Here is a 21,146-nt window from a genome sequence, read left to right as displayed (position 1 = left end):
AGGGAGTCAGCTGCAATAGGAAGGTGTGTCGCACTCCTATTGGTGGAGGGTTGTTGCGTGCTAATTTGCACGCTTAACCACAGTTGAACAACGTGGATTTAGGTAACAGTTGAACACTAGTAGCAGGTGAAAATTTTACACACTAGAGAACAGTCAAATCAAAAATAGCCATAACTGTGAGAGGAGGTAAATAATTGTATAGAAATACATTTTGATGCCAAGTTTATTGGCATACAATGGTAATAACACTGTATAATTTTGAACATAACTATGCAAAAAAGGCTGTGACATGCATTTTGACCCTCTTGTACACGTAGGGTTAATGTTCATTTTGGTAGGTATGTTATTGAAGTCTTTAAAGTTAATTAAGTGAATTTAGTCAGTTAAATAACATAAGGAAATAATGTACAATTGAAATTTAGTGAATAGTATGGTTTTGTTAATAGTATAATTAATCTTCTGACATAAATTAACTCCGACTTCATCTCTCATACATAAATTTTTTGAATTTTGACAACATTCGTCAGCACTATGTAATTAATCTTCTTATACAAATTTACTGTGACTTTGTCCATTAAATACTTATTTTGTGAATTATTACTATGTTTTATTCACATTGTTAGAAATACTTTTGTATTTATCTTCTAACATAAGTTCAATCACTACTCACATTATGGCTTTTCCAAAATATGTGGAACAAAGAAGTTTTAGTATCACCATTTTAATACCTTTGTAGTACTTGATCTTCCAAGTGTTCCAATTGGAAATTTGAGTTTTCCATTCTTCAAATTCTGGCAAACTGTAGAAACTTTTTTCTTCCTTTCCCTTTACAGCCTGAGAGACAAATTTAAGATAAAAACACATAATCCCTCAACACACAAACTAAAGATAACACGTATGGATCATTTTGTTACAGTTTAACTTAAAACACCGTGCTTTTCCCCAAATTTTAGCCTTTTCACCATCAAGATTACCTCTAAATCAACAGTGGTCTCATCTGAAAGTCACTAGCTTTACTTTAAAAATATGCAACTTATGTATGAATAAAGAATTACCTATGATAGCACCTTATCGTGTTCAATAATGATTTATTCATTATTTTAGAAACAAGCATAAGGGACATAAGTAACAGCTAAAAAAATACTGGTAAACAGAAATAATGTGGATATGTTTTGAAACACCCATTAGTACTAGTATACCTAATCACATATGAAATCAACACAGGATATTATCCAATTAACTAATATACTGATGCAACCTAGAAATTAACAGAGAGAAAAATAAATAAATTAGGACTAAGTTCATTCCATACCTTAATTTTGGCTCAGTTTGTCATGATACAAGCATTGTTAAAATAATCACTTCTTTGAAAACTTCACTTTAAAGTATATTTTCAAACATTTCTATTTAATACTGATTTCATAGTAAGAGCAATATTTAACCCAAAAATACTGATGTTAATAAATTTTTTTCTCTACTCAATCTATTGAAAAACAATATGCGAGTGTTAATACCTTGACTATTGGAGTTATAAACTGTTCAAGAAAAGGTAGGTGAAGTAAACTCGGCCAATTATGATGAATGAAGTTTATAAGCAACCCTTTTATATGTGATCCATCTTGATCTTGGTCGGTCATGATCATGAGTCGACCATATCGTAAGGTACGTAAATCCTCTATGCTTTCATACTTCTTTTTGTACTGAAGACCCATGATTTTAATAATGTTGTTAATCTCAGCATTTTCCAGAATCTAAGACAAAAAAACAGTACACACTGTCATATTTCAAGTTCACGTACAAATAGTTTTAGGTGTTTCTTAACTCTCAAATAAAAGCAGAAAATAAGGATTAATTGATGACCTAGCCTTGAAATTGGTTTAATCATAGAAAATACCTTCAGCCTTTAATACTAATAACTAACAGAAAGACCACACTCTGCAGTAAAAATAAAAAAGGAAACTTTAATGAAAGTTGAACAACTACATACTGTTTTTCTTGCTTTTGACAACAGAACAGTCAAACCAAAGATATCTATATTTTACGTCAAATAAGTTGTAGCCAATATCGTGTTATGTGGAGTAACAAACACACAAGAAAATAAGATCAAGCTTACCTGCTTATGTGTTGCTTCTCTAACATTCAGCATTTTGCCTCTCAGTGGAAAAACTCCATACTTATCTCGACCAATCACACTTAGACCGGACACGGCCAAAGATTTGGCCGAATCTCCTTCAGTAAGGATGAGCGTACAGTCAATGGAATTTTTGGTACCTGCATCATTGGCATCTTCTAGCTTGGGGATCCCTTTTAGTTTGGAATGCTTTTTAGCACTACATTTTGTGTTTAGCTGTGTCTATTTTAAAAAAAAAAAGGTTTGTTATTTGTATGTACATGGGTGTACATGTGGAATGTTTTTCAAAATGTTAACAACAAATCTGAGCCTACCAGACCACAAATGGTATTCCATCTACATGAGGCAAACATACAGTATTTCCTCAAGTGTCTGGAAAAATTTATCATATATGTTGTCGTTACAAGAAATCAAATTGTGTTTGTCAAACCCAAAACTAAAAAGCACTGGACAATATACAATGATTATATTTTTGGTATATGCAGAAATGATTGCTAAATGCCATGCTTCTGACTTGTGCTCCCCAAGATATGTGAAATCTTGACAGAAAAGCTGCTGATTGTTCAGTGATTATTGCCTTTGCACAAGTCTGTTTAGTTATTTTATCACAATAACACTATGATCTAAGACCAGATTCAAAGTTATCTGTAAGTGTGAAGTAGTAAAATGCTCAATGGATTCAATTATACAAGTGGCAGAGAAACAGGCCAGAATTTTTGTTTGTGCTAATAGAAATACCAAATAGCACATCTACCAACAGACTGGGTATGTTCACTGAGCTATAGGAAGACATGTATAGCCACTGATAAAGCAGTGAAATCGGTTTGCTTTGGGGTGTTAGAAAACTACTACAACCACCGTATTCATAGAAAAAGCCTCAGCAAAAAGACTCCTTAGATGAAGCCCTACAGATCCCTATTAAAGGACCTTATTATCAATGTATATCAATACACGAGGCATGAAAATGTAGTTTATAATTCAAATTCTTATATTATTTAGGTTTAACCTTTATAATTTTAACAAGAAATATTTAAATATATTTCCAACCTGCAACTGACAGAATCACATGACTTGTTGGCACAGTAATTTTTCAGCCATTACAAGTATTCCAGATTGTTCAACCAATTAGAAACATATGCTACAGATACTGACTATGTGGAACATAAATTTTTAACCTTTTACCTTCTTGCTTTACAGATATATCACTATATTGTTCAATCCATATTGACATGACCCTCCCATACTTTCTCATGTTTAGGAAATGTTTATAATTCTCTTTGAAATTGCTACTAATTATGTTTACAACTATTAAAAAGAGCAAATTGCACATTACATAAATCGATTGATTGTTTTGTTTGAGCAGTATAAATTGATAATTTGTTATCAGAACTCAATGTGTTTGGACTAAAGACATTGCTCCCATAAGTTATGGAATTTTTTAAAATCATGTATAGGTCAGTTACAAAGTCAAATAAATTCCATTAGTTTTCATACAATCTAATATAGTGAGTGATATGTGATTTCTAAGATCCATATTTGAAAGTTACATTAATTATTTTTTGTACAACCAAACAAAAAAGTAGGCTCACAAAAAGCAGGCACTAGAGTGTAAACTGCTCTATAGCTAAGTTCTAATTTTTTTTATTCATTGTTATATATTTTCAACAAATATAAAAATTAAGAACTTAAATGAAAAAATAAATACATTTCTTCACCATCATCATGCCTTGAGAAACATACACAGACATGCATGATGTAATCCAATCTGTTTGTTTACTCCGCTATCCTGTTCCACGAAGTTACAGCTTGTCAGGGTGGTTAGACATGGTTCAAATAACAGTAAAAAGTTAATTCTTGAGATAAATAACTGAAATTATGTAATACAAGCTGCAGTCATTCAAGTAAAAAAAAATTATTTTATTCAATATTTTTCAACTTAATTCTCATCCTAAGCATAAATTACGTTTCAATTAGTCTGACTCAGTAAAGGCTGTTTAATCCAAGTGTCAAATTTTTAGTAAAAATACTTTATTAAAAAATCTGAAATTTTTGTGCACAACAGATTTGAATGTTCACTAGAAGCTCGCCAAAGTTTGTGAAAAGACTTTCCGAGATATAGGATGTATACCTTCATGGTTACACAATCAGTCAAAATGACCAAGCCCATTATCTATAGAGTTAATGCATCATAAAATGTCACAATTAGTAAAAGAAATGTACTACAAACACAATATATATATTTATCAATTTTAATATCGAGATACCATATCCATAAAAAATGTATTTAATATACTTTAAAAAAATCAAGGTAAATCAGTATAATGAAAATTAATACTAAAACTATTCTTATTCATGAATTACAGTAAAAAAATATCTTAATATTATAAACAAAATTTACATTGAAAATATTCATACCAAAATAGTTTCCCTTTCTTTAAAAGACTACTAGAACATCAACACTTTCAACATATGAAAACCTCATTAGCTAAAGGTTCCTTAATCCAAACATCTGAGTCACTGACCTAGTTCCTGTATAAGCTGCATCATATTTCAGTTTGCTTTACAAGTATCAGATTAAAGATAAAGATACTATTTCAGTTTTCCATGGAAAATATTTTATAGTGACTTTGCAAGTTAATTAATACCTGTTCATCATACACTGTTTAAAGTAACAAGTAAAGCTATACAAACTGCATATAATAGAAGTTTTGAGATGGCTTGATTGGGTAATAAAAGAACTTTATTATAAACATTGTACATTTATAATAAAGTTTTTAATTACCCAGTAAAGCAGTCTCAAAACTTTTATTTTCTAAAAAAGTGGGTTTCTCATTATCAAGTTTTACAACTGCATATAACTATATATTTAATCCTGGCAAAGATTTTCTTTGCTTAAAGTAGTAAAATGAGAGAAGATTTATACAGATAGATACTTTTTATATGGATGATGTTTTTCAATGCTTTTCATTTTTAAAAATTATGATTTATATGATTAAAAAAAAAACATGCAATGCTTACCTGAGCTTTAAATCGAACCCATGTCATAATTGATTCCACAATACCACACTTCATGACCTGCTCGTACAAGAACAGATATTCTAATAACTCAGGTAACGGTTATTACACAAGTTTAAAGATTATGTATATAGAAGATAATTACAGTTTTTGTTACTAAAACAAAGAAAATGGTAAAGTTCACATATTAAGTTTAACATGGAGGGAATCTTGTTACATATGTTAACAGTTTCTTGTACAAGTAGCATGTTTCATGGGATGTATCCAAAATTCTATCTTCCTCTATTAAAATAAAACCAACATGTGAAATGCTTTAGTTTTTGGTTATTATTCTGTTTGTTGTAATGCTTTTCTTCCTATCCATTTAGAATTTTGTTTTATGTTCCAATTCCTTTAGACAGAAAGGGTTAAAGAGTTATAAGAAAAAATGCTGCACGGTCAACATTTTCAATAATTGATCTCAAGTTTGCATGCAGGTTTTGTACGTTTGACAAAGAACAAAATACCAGAACTTTATAGGAAGGAATTATCTACTGTCCAGTTTCCCAAAAACATCATCTGCTTAAGAACTCAACCTTACTGTCCAGTTTCTCAAAAACAGAAGTACTTACTGAAGTTTATGATGGTTAAAATGGATTATCACAATTAAGCTAGACTTTTTCTAATACAGAGCAAATAAACTCAAAACACACACTTTCAGTTTTGTCATGGCAAAGAATGATATAAATATTGTAACCATCATGCAATTAAAATGTTCAAGTCCACAACCACATGTTATATGCAGGTGAAATTACTTTGCTGTACTTGCTGTAAACTGAAAATGACAAGATATTTCTTCAAACCTTATTCAATCACCAACTTATGTAAATTATTATTAGTTTCATAGGTACTTGTAAGTTAAATGGAAAGACCAAGTTAGCAAATATATAGCAGTAAATATAGTCAAAACAGTGAATGTTACATTTGACAAAAGAACATAATTGTGATATACATGTAGTACTCAATCCACTGTTCTACAAAAAATGTAGAAAACATTCAATCTTTGTTGATCCCATATGGTCTCATTGCTGACTTGGATAAGAACTATTTTATGAAATGAAAGATAGAAATAAAATTGTGTGATATATCAGCCTTTAACCTATGTCCAATGATCTCAATTCCACTGCTTTACATAGATTTTCTCTTTCATTTATTTACCATTATCTTATTTTTTAATTACTGTCTGGTATTATTTCAGTAGTCTCTAAACTGTTTAATTGATTATTTACACCTATTGCTTGACTTTGGAATCAAAACTTCCTTCCCACACTTTTGATTCATGAAATGCAACAACATTGTGCTACAGCTACTGTAGTAATGTTTAAAGTTAAATAATGTCAGGGTGGAGTCAATAACTAATCAGCAGGCATGACAATGAATGTAATAAAGAGATTCCAATACTGTCTGTCCTTGCAAGATTTTATTCACAGGGTTCTAGTGTACATATTCTGAACAATACTGTATGTGTACATACTAGTGTTAATGTAGATTTATGGATCCAGTCCTGAGAACCCCCCAAAGCTCCTTTGGCCCCCACAATGGAGATAAAATTTGAACTTGAGCCCCCAAACCCCATTTTTGAGAACTCCTCAAACCTGTTCTGAAAAAGTTTTTATAATCTATAAGATCTGTGGTCAAAGGCCCACATTTGAAAGTTCAATTAATTGTGTTAAATACTATAAGGGAAGTTCAAAACTAAATTAAATGTATACATGAATACAACTAAGATACTTAATATGTATATTATCATACCTGATTCAAAAACTTTTCACTTGGCTGACACTTTGAGCCAAAACTCTTAACTTGCAATGTCATGTTCTCTTTTGTTTGAGAGTCAAAAGTTGGATTTTCAATGAGACAATTGACAAAAATCCACATGTGGTTCTTGATCTGAAAAAAAATTCAGGTTTTCAAGAAACTGAAAGGCAAGTTATTAGAGAAGCCGAAGGACAAGCTAAAAGTTAAATAAACTTTAATCAAGTATTCAAGTTTAAAGACAAGTTGCTCAATCTTATATAAAGTACAGATGATCTTGGCATTTCCTGGGCTTACTATTAGAAGACCAATCCATGTTAGTATATAAATGTACATACATTCTCTGGTAATTTATTTTTAAAAAATCTATGTCAATTGTTTAAAGAATAAGGTTCTTATATATATATATATCATTTTTCATTTGAAAGTAATTTAAGCATTGTTTATGAAATTTAAACCATTATTTTGTAACTATATGGCAAATAAAGTAGTCATAACATAAACCTATTAGCACAAAAGCATATAAAATAGTTTTAGTTTGTTTTTAGAAAGCCCAAAAAGATTTTCAGATGTCAACAGTATCTAACAGAAACAGATTTTATAGAAAACAAAGTTTTCAAAATTGAGAACTGGTTAAAGCTCTCAAGACTCCTCCACATGATGCAATAAAAATGGAGTTCAACCAATGAACTTACAGAAATGTAAGTTAAATTTCAAACTAATCAAAATGTTGAAATCTGATTGAAAAACATAACATGTTTACAGTTAGACACACAAAATGAAAGTATAAACATTTTAGAAGTTTAATTATGAAATAAACCAGATATTAGTTAAACTATGATATCACTTCTGCAATATTTCTGAGTAAAAGATGGCTGAAACAGATTTACAGTTGTACTTATCACTAAAATTTTGAATTTAATTTGTGAGTGTGCACTGGGAGTGATGAATACTCACCAGTCAGGAAAGAGTTAGATAACAAAACATAATAAGAAACATAGGATGATTTTACCTGAAAAGGTTTAACCTGTACACCACCTTTGTTTTTCTTCTTCACTACTTCCACCAGCTTGTTCACAATCTGATCAGCAACATAATCAACATGTCTTCCACCCTGTTAAAATAATGTGACATAAATACAGATATTTTTTTTATTAAATATACTATCAACATTTAATATTATTATAGGTGCACAACAGTGGTTGACAAAGTTCAGCATTCTCAGTCAACTGAAGCTAGTCATTTTTAGATGTATACAGTTTGATAAATTGATAAAGAGAAACACCGTAATGACACTTAAATTTCAATAGTTTTAAACTGTAGCTGTGGCTGATTCTTGGAAACACTTGTAGGACTAATACAACATTTACCATAATAATATTTATATTCACAGTCATTACTACATATAGTCTAATACAGAACTTACCAAGGAAATAATAATTTAAACCTTGATCATTTTAGTGTTATAATCACTCAAATTTACTTCTGAGCCAACAGGAGACACCATTTGAAGAATTCCAGTAAACTTTCTCAGAACAAAAATGTATGGTTCAATCACAGATCCACACTTATATATACATACCAATATTTTGGGGTATTTCAAACTAAATGCTACATACATGTTAGTCTAGCCCACATGCATATCTTAGTTGGATGTAAACTTTAGTATCAAAATACACACTTGAATACTGATATGACTTCAGAAAATGCTGTTGATTATGCAAAATTGTATAATTTCACAAATACAACAAATGGTAAATTCATACTACAAAACAAGTAAAACCACTTATCTTTTTTATTAAATGAATTGTATGAAGATCACAAAATTAAGCCTAGTGTATTAAGAAAGCTACTAAATACCTCAAATATAAATGTATTTCAACAGTATTAAGTTTTTATAATATATATATATACAGCATATTCTCCATTAAACGCACTGTAAACATTTAACATTATTACAGTTGCATACTAGTGTTTCACAAAATTCAGCATCAGTGATTGACTGAAAATGACTGTTGTCTCCATTGGCTTATAATGCTAAAATTTAGGGTTTGAAATAAGTGTAATGGAAAAATCTAAACACTCAGTTTTTGTGCTAAACAAAATTACTTCCCCTTTAAGGTTAAACAGTGCAATGTCAGCAAGATTCATTATAAACAATAAGGCATTGAAGGTTTACTTATCACAGGCCTATAGTTATATTGTAGGTAAATACACTACATGACAATAAACAGTTATACAGGGTTGAGTATATTATATTAAAATATTTTTGAATATGTAAATCAGCAAGTCACTTGACAACCATAGCTAATTTAAAGCTGCAGTGAAACAGAATGTATCAGAACTACATTTGACACTGTTTGGCACTTTATAAGTAGTGCTATGCCACCAAAAATAGATTTTGTAACAGCTCTTACTATTGCAAGATATTTATTTATGCATTCAGATCAAAAAGATGTGTGCATATCAGGGACTTAGCTGCTAAATTTAATATCAAAAAGGCCTTTTGCCCAAAACCAAGGACTCAATGGGCCGACTAGAATACAACACATATAGTACTGGTTTAAGTGCTATTTATTTCATCATTTGCATGAACTAAATTAGGTAAGAGAAATGTAATTATTATTAAGTCACTTACAAATCAGAATTACAGTAAAGATTAATACACAAAATTATTTATTTTTAAAACCAATTAACATATTGTGTTGTCAACCTCTATATTACATCATCCACGACACTTCCAAAGTATGCTTCATTAAAAAAACAGCATTATGTTCCATTACAAACGTATGCTATCAAACCATACCATGTGAGATAAGTAGTTTTATCTATCATCTTGCACACACACACACATACACAAAATGTCAAAGTATATCAGGTAACATAAACATTATTAACTTCCACTAAAAACACACACTATTCAAGTAGGATGTGGTTTAAAGACAATTTTTCAACAATAAAAATACCTGAAAATTTTGACTCCACTAGAAACCAGTGAAACTGATCACAAAATTAATAACCACAAAAACAATAAATTCTTTGAAATAAGAACGCAATGAAAAAAATTAATTTTTGTGAACTTATCCATTAATCATTGTTAATTTACCACCTCACATTTTCTGATAAGACAAAATATATTAAATGAAATCTTAGTCACAGTTCGACTGTCAATTTAGAACATCAATTTCAATAAAATTTAGACAAATCTTTGTTATTAATGCAAAGCACAGAACTACTAAAGATACACTGTGATTCTTGTAAACTATTAAAACAAGCTTACCTTGGTAGTAGCAATACTATTAGCAAAGCTGACATGTTGAAAACCCCTGTCACTGAGTGTAATGGCTACTTCCCAACGTTCGTTCACATTTTCATAAACTATTTTCAATGGATTACCTTGTTCGTCTTCTTTACCTTTGACATACTGTTCTGCATAATCTTTAAAACTTTTTACCTTAAGAAACAAAAGAGAAATGTGATTTACATCAGAACAACGACTTATTTCAAGGTGCCTTCAAAAACTTAAGATTTGATTTATCAAATATTACTATTGATCAAGGACAAGTTGTAGTTACAATAATTATATGATAAAAGTCTGCCATTAAAAACTGACATTTTAAACATATAACTGTAATTCAAACAACAAATTCTCCATATAATTTTAAGACAACTTTACATGTAATACCAGTACATTTCCTGTACTATATAGTCAAGTAATAAATGAACAAGTTTTTCCTTAAGGTTATTCTCATTGAACAATTAAAGTTAACATTTTCCTAAACTGAAAATATATTTCCGACAGATATTTTTTCTCACAAATAGTTTTTCTTGACTCACACTGCCCTCTATAGACAAATATTTTTGTTTGCCACTAGCCTTGATACTCCCACCTAACCTCACGTGTATTCACTTGAGACATCTGCGATATGATGTAAATGATCATGTAGCAACCCTCCACCAATAGGAGTGCAACACAACTCCTATCACAAGCACCCTCTCTTCCATGCACCCCTTAACCCTATCACCACAGGTATCCTTTACTGCGTATTACACAATATTTTAGAGTCTTGCATTCAAAATTTTATTAAACTACTTTTTGTTTATGTTATACCAATTAGAATAGCATAAAATCTTAGCTAATAATCCATATTTTAATAGTATATAAGTTTAAGTTCTTAATTCTACAAGGTAATATTAAAACAATCCTGAATTTCCACTAGTATGACCCACGTGACACATTTTCTCTTAGCATGTCATCTTCCCTATTTTATCCACCACCCCTCTGCCAAATTTTGTGAAAATATACACACTATATTGAAAGTTAGAAGTATTAAATCTAAAAGACTTTAAACAAATACAAAGAGGTCACGTGGTCAGTACTGGAGTCCCATGTTGAGAGAGTAAATCACTTCAAGATCAGGCAGTACATACAAAACCTACATGGGAAGTGGGGAGGTTGGGTGGAAAACGTACGTAATGGAAATACATTTTCAGTTTAGGATACAATATCTTACCTTCTTTTCACAAATAATTAGAATCCCACATTGAGTCGGCAGAAGGTCCAGTGAGAAGATGCCCCCCCCCCCACTTCAGAAAGTGCCAAACGGAAAACCTTAGGGTGTGTGAATAAACAAAAGGCAACGCTTCCTTGGGAGACCACTTCTGAACCAGGTATAATCGTCACCCACGTGAAAATGTATCACAATAAGGGCAGAAACAAAGGATGGACCTCCCCCGCATCATGTGTGCACATTCAACACAATTATCACCATATCCATCATCAGGTAACATTGGGAATGTATCACCCATCACCTGATGGCATCTGGAATTGTGCACCAGCTCCATGATAGGATGAGCATCAATGCCATCTATACTGGCAGAACACCACCTCCCTACTCTCAACTGAGTAGGAGTGAGTACACTCTGGAAAAAGCCTCCATTTTGCACCACCCCAGTGGCTAGGAACTGGTAAGTGGCAAGAACTCCCACACTCTACTAGAAGAGGGGGGGGAGACAGACTAGTGGAGAGTCTGGAGGAAAGCAGCACCGTAGACAGTGTAACGGGTGACTGAGAGACGTGTACGGTCCAGAGCGAAATATCATGAGGAATATCTACAAGCAGTCTTGCAGAACACCCCATCTCAACAATGGGTGAATTTGACACACAAGTCTTACAGTGTGGATTTAAGAACAAGTCAGGCAACACTCACCACAAAACAGGATCCTAAGATGCAAAAAAGGATCACTTACCCGCTCAAAGCAACATGGTGTAACACAAAATGGTGACAAGAGGAAGATGAAACCCCCTAAAAGAGGAAACAGTTAGGTGGTGAATATAATGAGCAGTAAAGGTATGGGGAGTAGTCCACATACCAGCACTAATGATTTCCTCCAACGGATGATGGAAATGAGCAGCCAGAGATATGGTAAGATGGTAATGTGATGAATTTGATGGGAAGATACATGGAAAAAACAACTATCATCAGGAGAAAAGAATGAATAAGCTAGGTGAACCAAATGGCAAATCCAACCTGTAATTGTAATGGGAAAAAGATCATGGGACTGAAAAGGATTCCAAAGAATAAATAACTGGAAGCAGGAACCATGGAAGGAATCAGTGCACACTACATAATAGCAGAGAGACCTGACTAGGCAGAGGAAGCAATCAGGATCAGAATAGTCATAAAGGTGTGATATGGAAGGAAGGAAAATAGGCAGAATTACCCTCCTGAGCAGCCAAAGTTTTGGGCAGAAAAGAACAATTGGGAAAAAGGACCACATAGGAACTGTGAAACAAAATGCAGTGGCCATCCATGGTGAAAACATCCAAACAAAGATGTTTGCCCACCAACAGGAAGAGGAAAAGGGTCTTCTATGAGAGGTGACATAATGAAGAGGTCGACAGTGATTCAAAAGGAGGAAAGGTACAGGCATGAAGGACGTTGAGGTTCCAATCCAAGAGAGGGGCAGGGCAAGGAGGATGGGTAATGCAAAGGGAATGAAACAAAAAAAGACAGGAGTGGCAAATGTAAGCCACAAGCCAGGATAGAAAGGAAGTGATGTAGGGAAAGGTCAGATGATATGGAGGAAAACCATACAAATGAGCCAACTACAGCACATGTACCACTTTTTTTGGTACACTGCCATGAAGGAAGGAAGGATGTAATGGGAAATCATGGATGCTATATGCTGCGAAAGTCCAGCCATAGGAGGTCTTGTGTCCAAAAACAAAGATCTCTCAACCAAGTGCTCCCTTGCCTGGAGATGTGCCAAACCACTATTGAGTTGTCAGTATGCACCATCACTGATTGGCCCTGAAGGGCCAGAAGGAAGTGAACCAAAGGCTGAGAAACTGCAAGAGGCCTCAAGAGATTGACATGGAGAGAACTATGAAAGAGTCTACTGCCCCAAAACTTTCTGGAAAGAGAAGCATCTGTAATAAGATGATATTCTAGTCTAGGAGAAGGAAGAAAACACCAATAGCAGTGTTGTCTCAATCCAACCACCAGGCAAAGTCAATCTGTAAGGAAAAAAGAGAGGGGCATTCAACACTTCACTGGTGCAACAAAACCTACTGAAGGTGATGCATGTGGTCATGACCAAAAGAGAGAGAGAACCTCTTGTGTAGTGGGAGAAGGAGAAGAGGAGAGGCTGCAAACTAGAAGCTCCATAGCCCTCAAATAAAGGGGAGAAGATTGGGCCCAACTAAATAGGGAAATGAACAACACACCAAAATGAACTAGGTAGTGTGTGGAGGATAAGAGAAAAAACTTCTCCATCTTCATCAACCAACCCAAGTTGTTTCTCTTAGGAGAAACTTAGTAAGAATGGCAGAGTTAGGAAGCTAGAAGTAGCTAGTCATCCACATAATGGTGGAAACAAAGACCCTGGAAATGAAGAAGACGAGATAACACCCAGACTACCCGAAAAAATGGAAAGTCTCAATGGAAGAGTCAGGAACTGAAACACTAATCCCTGATGGACAGAACGAGGGTAAAGTCTGGAAGCAGGGGAGATGAGAATGTGTAGATCTGCATCCAACACATCAACCTAGACCTTCATCATCTACAGACCAAGTAGTACTCCACAGTGAAATGAGAGAGAACCAAAAAGTGGTTCAGAGCAGACAGATCGATGATAGGGTGCCAAACAGGCAGGAATAAAAACCCAGAGGGATCTCTCCATTTGATGGCACCTCGTGAAGCAAGTCTCGAACCACCTTCAAAAGATGCTGGCTGGCAACGAGTCCCAAGGAGGAGGGAAATGGGATGTGGAAACAAAGGAGGAGGAGAATTGAGAAGATGGCCTAGACCCTCCGAGACTACCCACAGAACCTAGGCAAAGTCGAGGAGCCTGGCCCCAACAGGCCCTAAACCCACTACGTAGTCATTGAGACCATCAGTTGCCTCAAGCTCCAATGATGAACTACAGGAATACAAGTGGTTGCAACTGGCAGGGTAAGAGAGAGGAAGGAGGAGAGCAAGACACATGAACAGGTATTGGGGGGGGGGGTTGGGATAAATGAGAAGCCAAGGATGAAAAAGAGGTATGCAATTGGTCTCACTCAACCCTGGTCTCTAAAGAGTCATGAATGCCCCCAAATACCTCCTGGCACAGAAAAAAATGCCATGCACAAATCACACACAAATTAGAGAGACAAACTAACCCAAGACAAAAAGGGTGTCCCAACACAAAAGATTCCAACAACAGATCAGTCAAATTTACAAAGCAAGAGAGGAAGAGGAGAAGGATGCAAATGTGGAAAACAGGAGATTCTAAGTATCTACCAAATATCCATCATGGGAGCGATGAACAGCCTCAGACAACAGGTGTAGGGAGGACAAGAAATGGAGAAGGGCAGACAGGGTGAGATGAATATGGTAAAACTGGGGTTGGGAAAATGAAGTATTAGTGTCTGATTCCACAAAGGGATGAAATACTCTGAACACTGCAAGCCTAAATAGGGAAAATCACAATATGTCAGAGCATGTTTGTTCAGAGTACATGCGAGTCAAGGCACACTGATACTTGAATGCAACTGTTCCCTAAAACAACTCACATGAACCCCAATATCCAGAAAGGAAGGAAACACTAAATATTGACCCAACGGCTTGTCACTAAGAAGGGCAGGAGTAGAATCATAGAAAATGGGGGATCAGGACAAAACATAACAGACCTGATTGATTAAGTGAATAAATGGACATGGGCTATGAGGCATAGGTAGGAGGGGGAAACAGGCTGTCCAGATCATTATGTTCAGGCAAACTCTTACAATGTGAATACAATAATAAAGAAGACTGCATAAAAGAAGCCAACTCTCTCTGAACCAAAGCCATTACTTCCTGAGCAGATAAAGCTTGCTCAGACACTACTGAAGTGGCTGGAAAAATCAGCTTTAGTAGCTACAGCAGCTGTGGTAGATGCCATGTGAAACTGTAAGTGCATAACCAGTGGAGTTGACTGGGGAAAAAACATTTTCTCCAAACAGAATTTGCAATAATGGAAAAATTCAAAACATTACTGTTTGAAAAAAAAATATGTGGCCAAAAAACAAACAGTAAACCTGATCAATTAAGTAAAAATTTTGTCTGAAAACACGTCCTGACAGTTATACTGCCAATCAAGAAGTGATTAAGGGCTGTAGGGAAGAGAAGATAGGAATTGTGTCATCTTATTGGTGGAGGGTTGCTGCATGATGAATTACATGATATCCTGTAGATGTCTCACGTGAATACATGTGAGGGTAGGATGGAGTACTAAGGCTAGTGGAGAGCAAACATGTGCCTACAGAGGGCAGTATAAGGCCATTTGTAAGATGCAAGATACTGTATTGGAATGGTCTTTTCATCTTGACGAAAAAACTTCGTAATTCATAGAATAGTTAACCAACCTAATATCAAGTACTTATAATTTTTTAACTGTTCATCTACTAAGAAGTCATTTTTAAATCTTTAATTTTTTATTTATAAAGAAATTTTATTGGATTAACAAGTTTTTATACTAGCAACTGACAACCTGACACTCTCATAAGCACATGGTTGTATCACAACCTACTGTAATAGGATCTTTAAAAAATACCTTTGATAGAAAGCCATCTCAATAATTTTATGATCTTAAAAAATAAAGGGGTTTTCTCTATAATACAGTAATATTTTATTCCATGTAATAATGATCCAGACAAAGATTGGGTATTTAACACAAAACGTAAAAACTATAGCTCACTTATGTTTAACATGATAAGATTACAATTCCCACATGTTTCTACAGTGACTAATGACTTTTGCTTGAATCAAGTTTTTTTTCACAAACTTTAAAAATCAATATTATAAATATAATAAAATATCATATGGTTTAATTATAAGAAACAATAATATAACTTAGTACTAAATCAGAATTGAAAATAACATTCTTACTGGTAATCTTTTTCCATTCAAATGTACTTTGACTCCTCTTGTACTGCCAGCAATATCGTAAGCCCGTCTAGATAAAAATGCAACAGTGTCATTGTCCAACATTTCCATTTTAAACTTAGCCAGGTCTGGATAAAAAGTTATTCGAGTAAAATCTTCTCCATGAAAAGGTGTTATTTTAGCATCAGTAGTTTTCATCATGTTGTCTGTCCATGTCTAAGGAAATATTATATATTTAAGAATTCAGTATATGAGGCAAAGAAGCATTTAAAAGTTCACTGTAATTATTAGAGAGATAATTCTCTGTATACAAAACCTGATATCTGAGATATCTTACCTTAAGCTCACCATTACTAGGATTATGAAATCAGCCTAGATTTATACATTTTATCTTTTGTATAAAACGAAAAATACCACTTATCTACACCTAATTTCTTTCAAACCCCTTTAATCTGTACTAAAGTTAAATTTGCTTAGGATGATAACTGTACATACTACCTACCCAGTTTACAAAATCATCTGATAATTTCAATTTTGCTACAATTAACTATTCAAATAAAAATCAACTGAAAAATTAAATACTTCAGCTCTTTGAATTATTTTCTTCACTCCCTATTTGATATTTTAAAAGCAAAAATAATTACCTCAGATTATAATGGATGTTTAAACAAAAGAATCTGATCAAAACTCTTTCAAATTATTCATTTCCATCAATAAATGGTTTGAGTAAGCTTATGTTCCAACAATAAAATAATTATTAAACAAACACGAAATGCTAAAATATTCATTGAACAATCCATTTCAGAGAATTATTAAAAGAAATGATCAAATACTGAAATAAATAACCTGCTTGAAAGATTTTCCGTACTCCTTACTTGAAGTTTCTACAACAAACTTCTTACTGAAAATGTTACACAGCTTTGCACCATATCCATTTCGACCACCTACAAAAACAGAAAAATATTTCATATTTGAATTCTGTCTCAGAAGTGCTGTACATTCTTTTTTTAGCTCAGTTTAAGGACTTCTACCTTTGCTAACTGGATAATGTGGGCATGTTTATCACAGCCACACCCTGAAAAGCACTATATCTATGCCAGTAAAAAAATGCTAAACATTACAAAAATGAATTAAAAACGATTTCTTATTTATAGTATGGAAACCATTAATAATGATAATGTTTGATTAGTATGCATTCAAAAAAATACTAAATGGGTGATTGTCAAAGAACTTCATAAAGGATAAACTATTAACTCTTTTAATCATATATAAACTCTATATCATACAGTGGTTTTTATTTGATTATAAATAATTAAATTTAGCAAAAATATTAAATCTAGATTTAAAAACATTCAACTATTATTATGCTTTACATTTGAAGTGTCCGTGCTTCAGATATGGTGGTGTATAAAAGCTATCAATTTTTATGAATGGCCAGTATAATGCCAGAAGGCTACAAAAGGTTTAAGCTTACCTAATCACAAACATTAGTTTTAATGTTTTTCTAACTCATTAATTGTGATAAGTATTGGGGAGACTGACAGACATAATAAATCTTTGTGTCTGTTGTGTGATTTCACTGGTGAAGACTTTTACAAAAATTTGATATCACATCCTGTCTTTCAGAGATTGTCAATAGTCCTCTCTAATGTTCAATATTATATTATTTATAACCAATAGAAAGCCAAGGTTTTCATCTATTACATGATGTATTATATTACGTTATTTAACCCTCTCTCCATGGGCATCTTTTTCTGTGCATGTCACAAGGTTTTTAGTGAGTTACATTCAAACTTTCAAATTAAACTACTTTATTTTTATGATATATCAATAAGCATAGTAAAAAATTGTAGCTAATAATAGCATGCCACAAGCCTTCCACTCCCACATACCCATCTATTCACATGGTTTAACTGATTCTCGCATGCAAGTTATCATGTAACAAACCTCCATCAATAGACGTGCTCCACACCCACGTGACTTCCTCTATGCTATTCTACCTAACTATTACTTTGAGTTTATGCAGAAAACCTAAGCACCGGTTGACAGTGGGGAGGAAGGGTAGGAAGTGTGAGTGCAAGTAAGTACCTGTCAGAAATATATTTTCAGTATAGGAAAATAATAACTTCCAACAAGGTATCTTACGTCCACTCACATATATAGCTAGAATCCCACATTGGAGAGGTGGAAGGACTGGTGCTCAGGAGAAAGGAAAAGCATCCGGAGAACACCCTCCTGAGGGTAACCTCTAAAAAGAGTATTATACATACAACAGATAATACATTTGATCTTGCTTAAGAACTGAATGTGGGTAAATTAGGGGATGTGCACCTACCCTGTAGAATGGCCAAGGTATGACAGACCATACACGGCAAGTCAACTGCATCCAAAACTCAACCACCAGGAACTGACATCCATGCAGAGGTAGGAAAAGGATCATACCATCAGTAAGTCAACTACAATGAAAACCTACCCACCAGGATCTGACATTCATGCAAGGGTGAGAAAGAGGATCATACCATCTTCACCTCAAGTTCGACAGCTGAGAAAGAGAAATCCCACCACTGAACTGTGAACAGGGTACATGTGAGTAGAGTGATATAACATACATATAGGTGACCAACTCAAATGAAAACAAACTGGAACCACCTCAAATGCATAAAAATACTGAAGAGTAGAACAAGACAAAAACATAGATCAACCAGTAAGTGCTCCCACTGTGACCCACAACAATGGAGTAGTGTACTCGAGGTGAACTGAGTGAGGAACCAGGGACACCCTGAAAACATGTGTGAGGACTTAGGTTGATTGGTTCAGCTCTATATACAAAACTCAACCACTGGGAATCAAAATCCATGCAGGGGTAGGATGAGGGATCCTAATCAAAGGGGTGAACAGCATTTATGCCAGCACACTATATGTATGAGTACATTATGTCAATTGGTTCAACTCTAAATCCAAAACTCAACTACCAGGAACTGACAAACATGAGGGGGTAGGATGAGGGATCTTAATCGCATGACATGTGTGAGGACATATGGTGATAGGTTTAGTTCTAAATCCAAAACTCAACCATCTAAAACTGACATCCATGTGGGGGTAGGATGAGGAATTCTAATTGCACTACATGTGTGAAGACATGACGTTGATTGGTTTAGGTCTAATTCCAAAAGTCAACAGCCAGGAACCAACATCTATGCAGGGGTAAGATGAGGGATCCTAATCATTACAATTGCTAAATCCAAAGCTACAACGTCCCCTTGGACAAACCTGTGCAGAGATGGAGCATCCATTTGGAGGGCATATTTCATCATCTACACCAGCAGAACATTACTACCCTACTCTCAAATGAATGGAGTCTTTATTATTCATATTGTATATCTCTCATTCAGGAGGATACCTCCATGGCCCACCACCCCAGCTTTTGGAACTAGAAAGTGGTAAGGACTCTCTTACTCCACTGGAATAAACAGGGTGGGGATGCAGTGGAGTCTGGAGGAACATTTCCATTGGAGACCATGCAATGGGTGACCACGAAACCCTATTTTAAAAAGCAGACCAAACCCATTTTATTCAATCAAGGGAATAGCAGGGATGGGTAGCAATCCCCTTCTGCTTTACCCATGAAGTCCATGGGTTAGTACATTCTGGACATAGTTATGAAGCAAATATATTGCAAGGAATAACCTACGAGCAATCTTGTGGAACACCCCATCCATAGTTTATATGATTATAATGAACAGTGTGCATTTTGTGGCCACAAAAATTATGAAAGTGAAGGCAGCATAGCCTTACAGTGTGGGTTTGAGTACAATTCTATGTGACTGAAGTATACTTGGACAGGCACCACTCGCCACAGAGCAGGATCCAGATTGAAACATAGGACATGCCCCTGAATATAAGAGGAATAGTATAGAGTACATCAAACGTTGATGACAAACAAATCCGACTATGATGTTCTCAGGTCAAAAGGAGAAGGAAATATGCCTTGAGGGATAAATGAAACATGGAACAAGAAGACAAAGGTTCAAATGGAGGTAAAGTAAGGCAGTGAAGCACCACTAACATCCCAATCAGGATGGATCAAATGCCATGGAGATCGATTAATCCGGAAGGAATGTAACAATAGAGATAAGGTATGGTATGTAAAAACTTTACGGTACCAGGAAAAACAAAAAAGTGTGGGATAAGGATGCCAGATAACCCGTGATCAAGGAGACCAAAAATCCCTGAACAAATAACCAAGTGAGGAAATCCATAATAAGAGGAACAGTGAGACAAGCAGGATAGAATCCACAACCCAAGGACCAATGGCAGAAAACATTCCACTTATATTGATAAACCTCCATGGAAGAAGGTCGATTGGAACATACCAACAATGAAGCTACTCGTTATGATAAACTGGATTTCCTTGCTAAGGACCAGATAAAAAACAGGCATGAAGACAAAGAGTAGGAATGGTGAGATGAACTACAGGGACAGAGGTTGCTGTAGAAGGTACTGAGTTCTGGGAAGAGGCAAAGGTGGAGCAGCTTGGATTTGGAGCAGCTGACCAGTAAGTGGCAAGCAGAAGACCTTGACATGGAGTAGAGTGAATGATAGAAATCAACGTGGAAAGGAACTGGATGGGAGGATGGATACACATAAAGGAATTTGTCTGTCCAATCCTGACTGAGCATATCTACAGCCAGAGCAAATGGATGAGGTATCGGAGACCAAAACTGGGGTAATTTGGTATTGAGGATAGTGGCAAATGCATCCAGGTGCAGAGTACCCACTCAAGTAAAATGGAAAAC

The 21,146-nt window shown here is 34.5% G+C and overlaps 1 protein-coding gene across 5 annotated transcripts in view; it reads right to left on the bottom strand.

Moving 5' to 3' along the window:
* LOC106475421 (DNA topoisomerase 2-alpha-like) overlaps nucleotides 1-21,146 on the bottom strand; it is a 114,630-nt gene that overhangs the window by 63,121 nt on the left and 30,363 nt on the right. For all 5 annotated transcript variants that reach the window (XR_002609299.1, XM_013936108.2, XM_022380624.1 and 2 more), the window contains exons 6-14: nucleotides 17,197-17,294; nucleotides 16,354-16,566; nucleotides 10,221-10,394; nucleotides 7,953-8,054; nucleotides 6,938-7,075; nucleotides 5,150-5,206; nucleotides 2,114-2,353; nucleotides 1,515-1,751; nucleotides 729-834 (exon numbers count right to left, since the gene is read on the bottom strand). Coding sequence is in view for 4 of the 5 variants with exons in the window: in XM_013936108.2 (XP_013791562.1) it covers nucleotides 729-834; nucleotides 1,515-1,751; nucleotides 2,114-2,353; nucleotides 5,150-5,206; nucleotides 6,938-7,075; nucleotides 7,953-8,054; nucleotides 10,221-10,394; nucleotides 16,354-16,566; nucleotides 17,197-17,294 (1,365 nt within the window). In the remaining variant the exon portion in view is untranslated. The remainder of the gene's footprint in view (nucleotides 1-728; nucleotides 835-1,514; nucleotides 1,752-2,113; nucleotides 2,354-5,149; nucleotides 5,207-6,937; nucleotides 7,076-7,952; nucleotides 8,055-10,220; nucleotides 10,395-16,353; nucleotides 16,567-17,196; nucleotides 17,295-21,146) is intronic.

Source organism: Limulus polyphemus, unplaced genomic scaffold, assembly GCF_000517525.1.
Source record: "Limulus polyphemus unplaced genomic scaffold, Limulus_polyphemus-2.1.2 Scaffold146, whole genome shotgun sequence".
Lineage (NCBI taxonomy): Eukaryota > Metazoa > Arthropoda > Merostomata > Xiphosura > Limulidae > Limulus > Limulus polyphemus.
The sequence above is the reverse complement of the archived record's forward strand: the minus strand, read 5'-3'. Positions and strand labels throughout refer to the sequence as shown.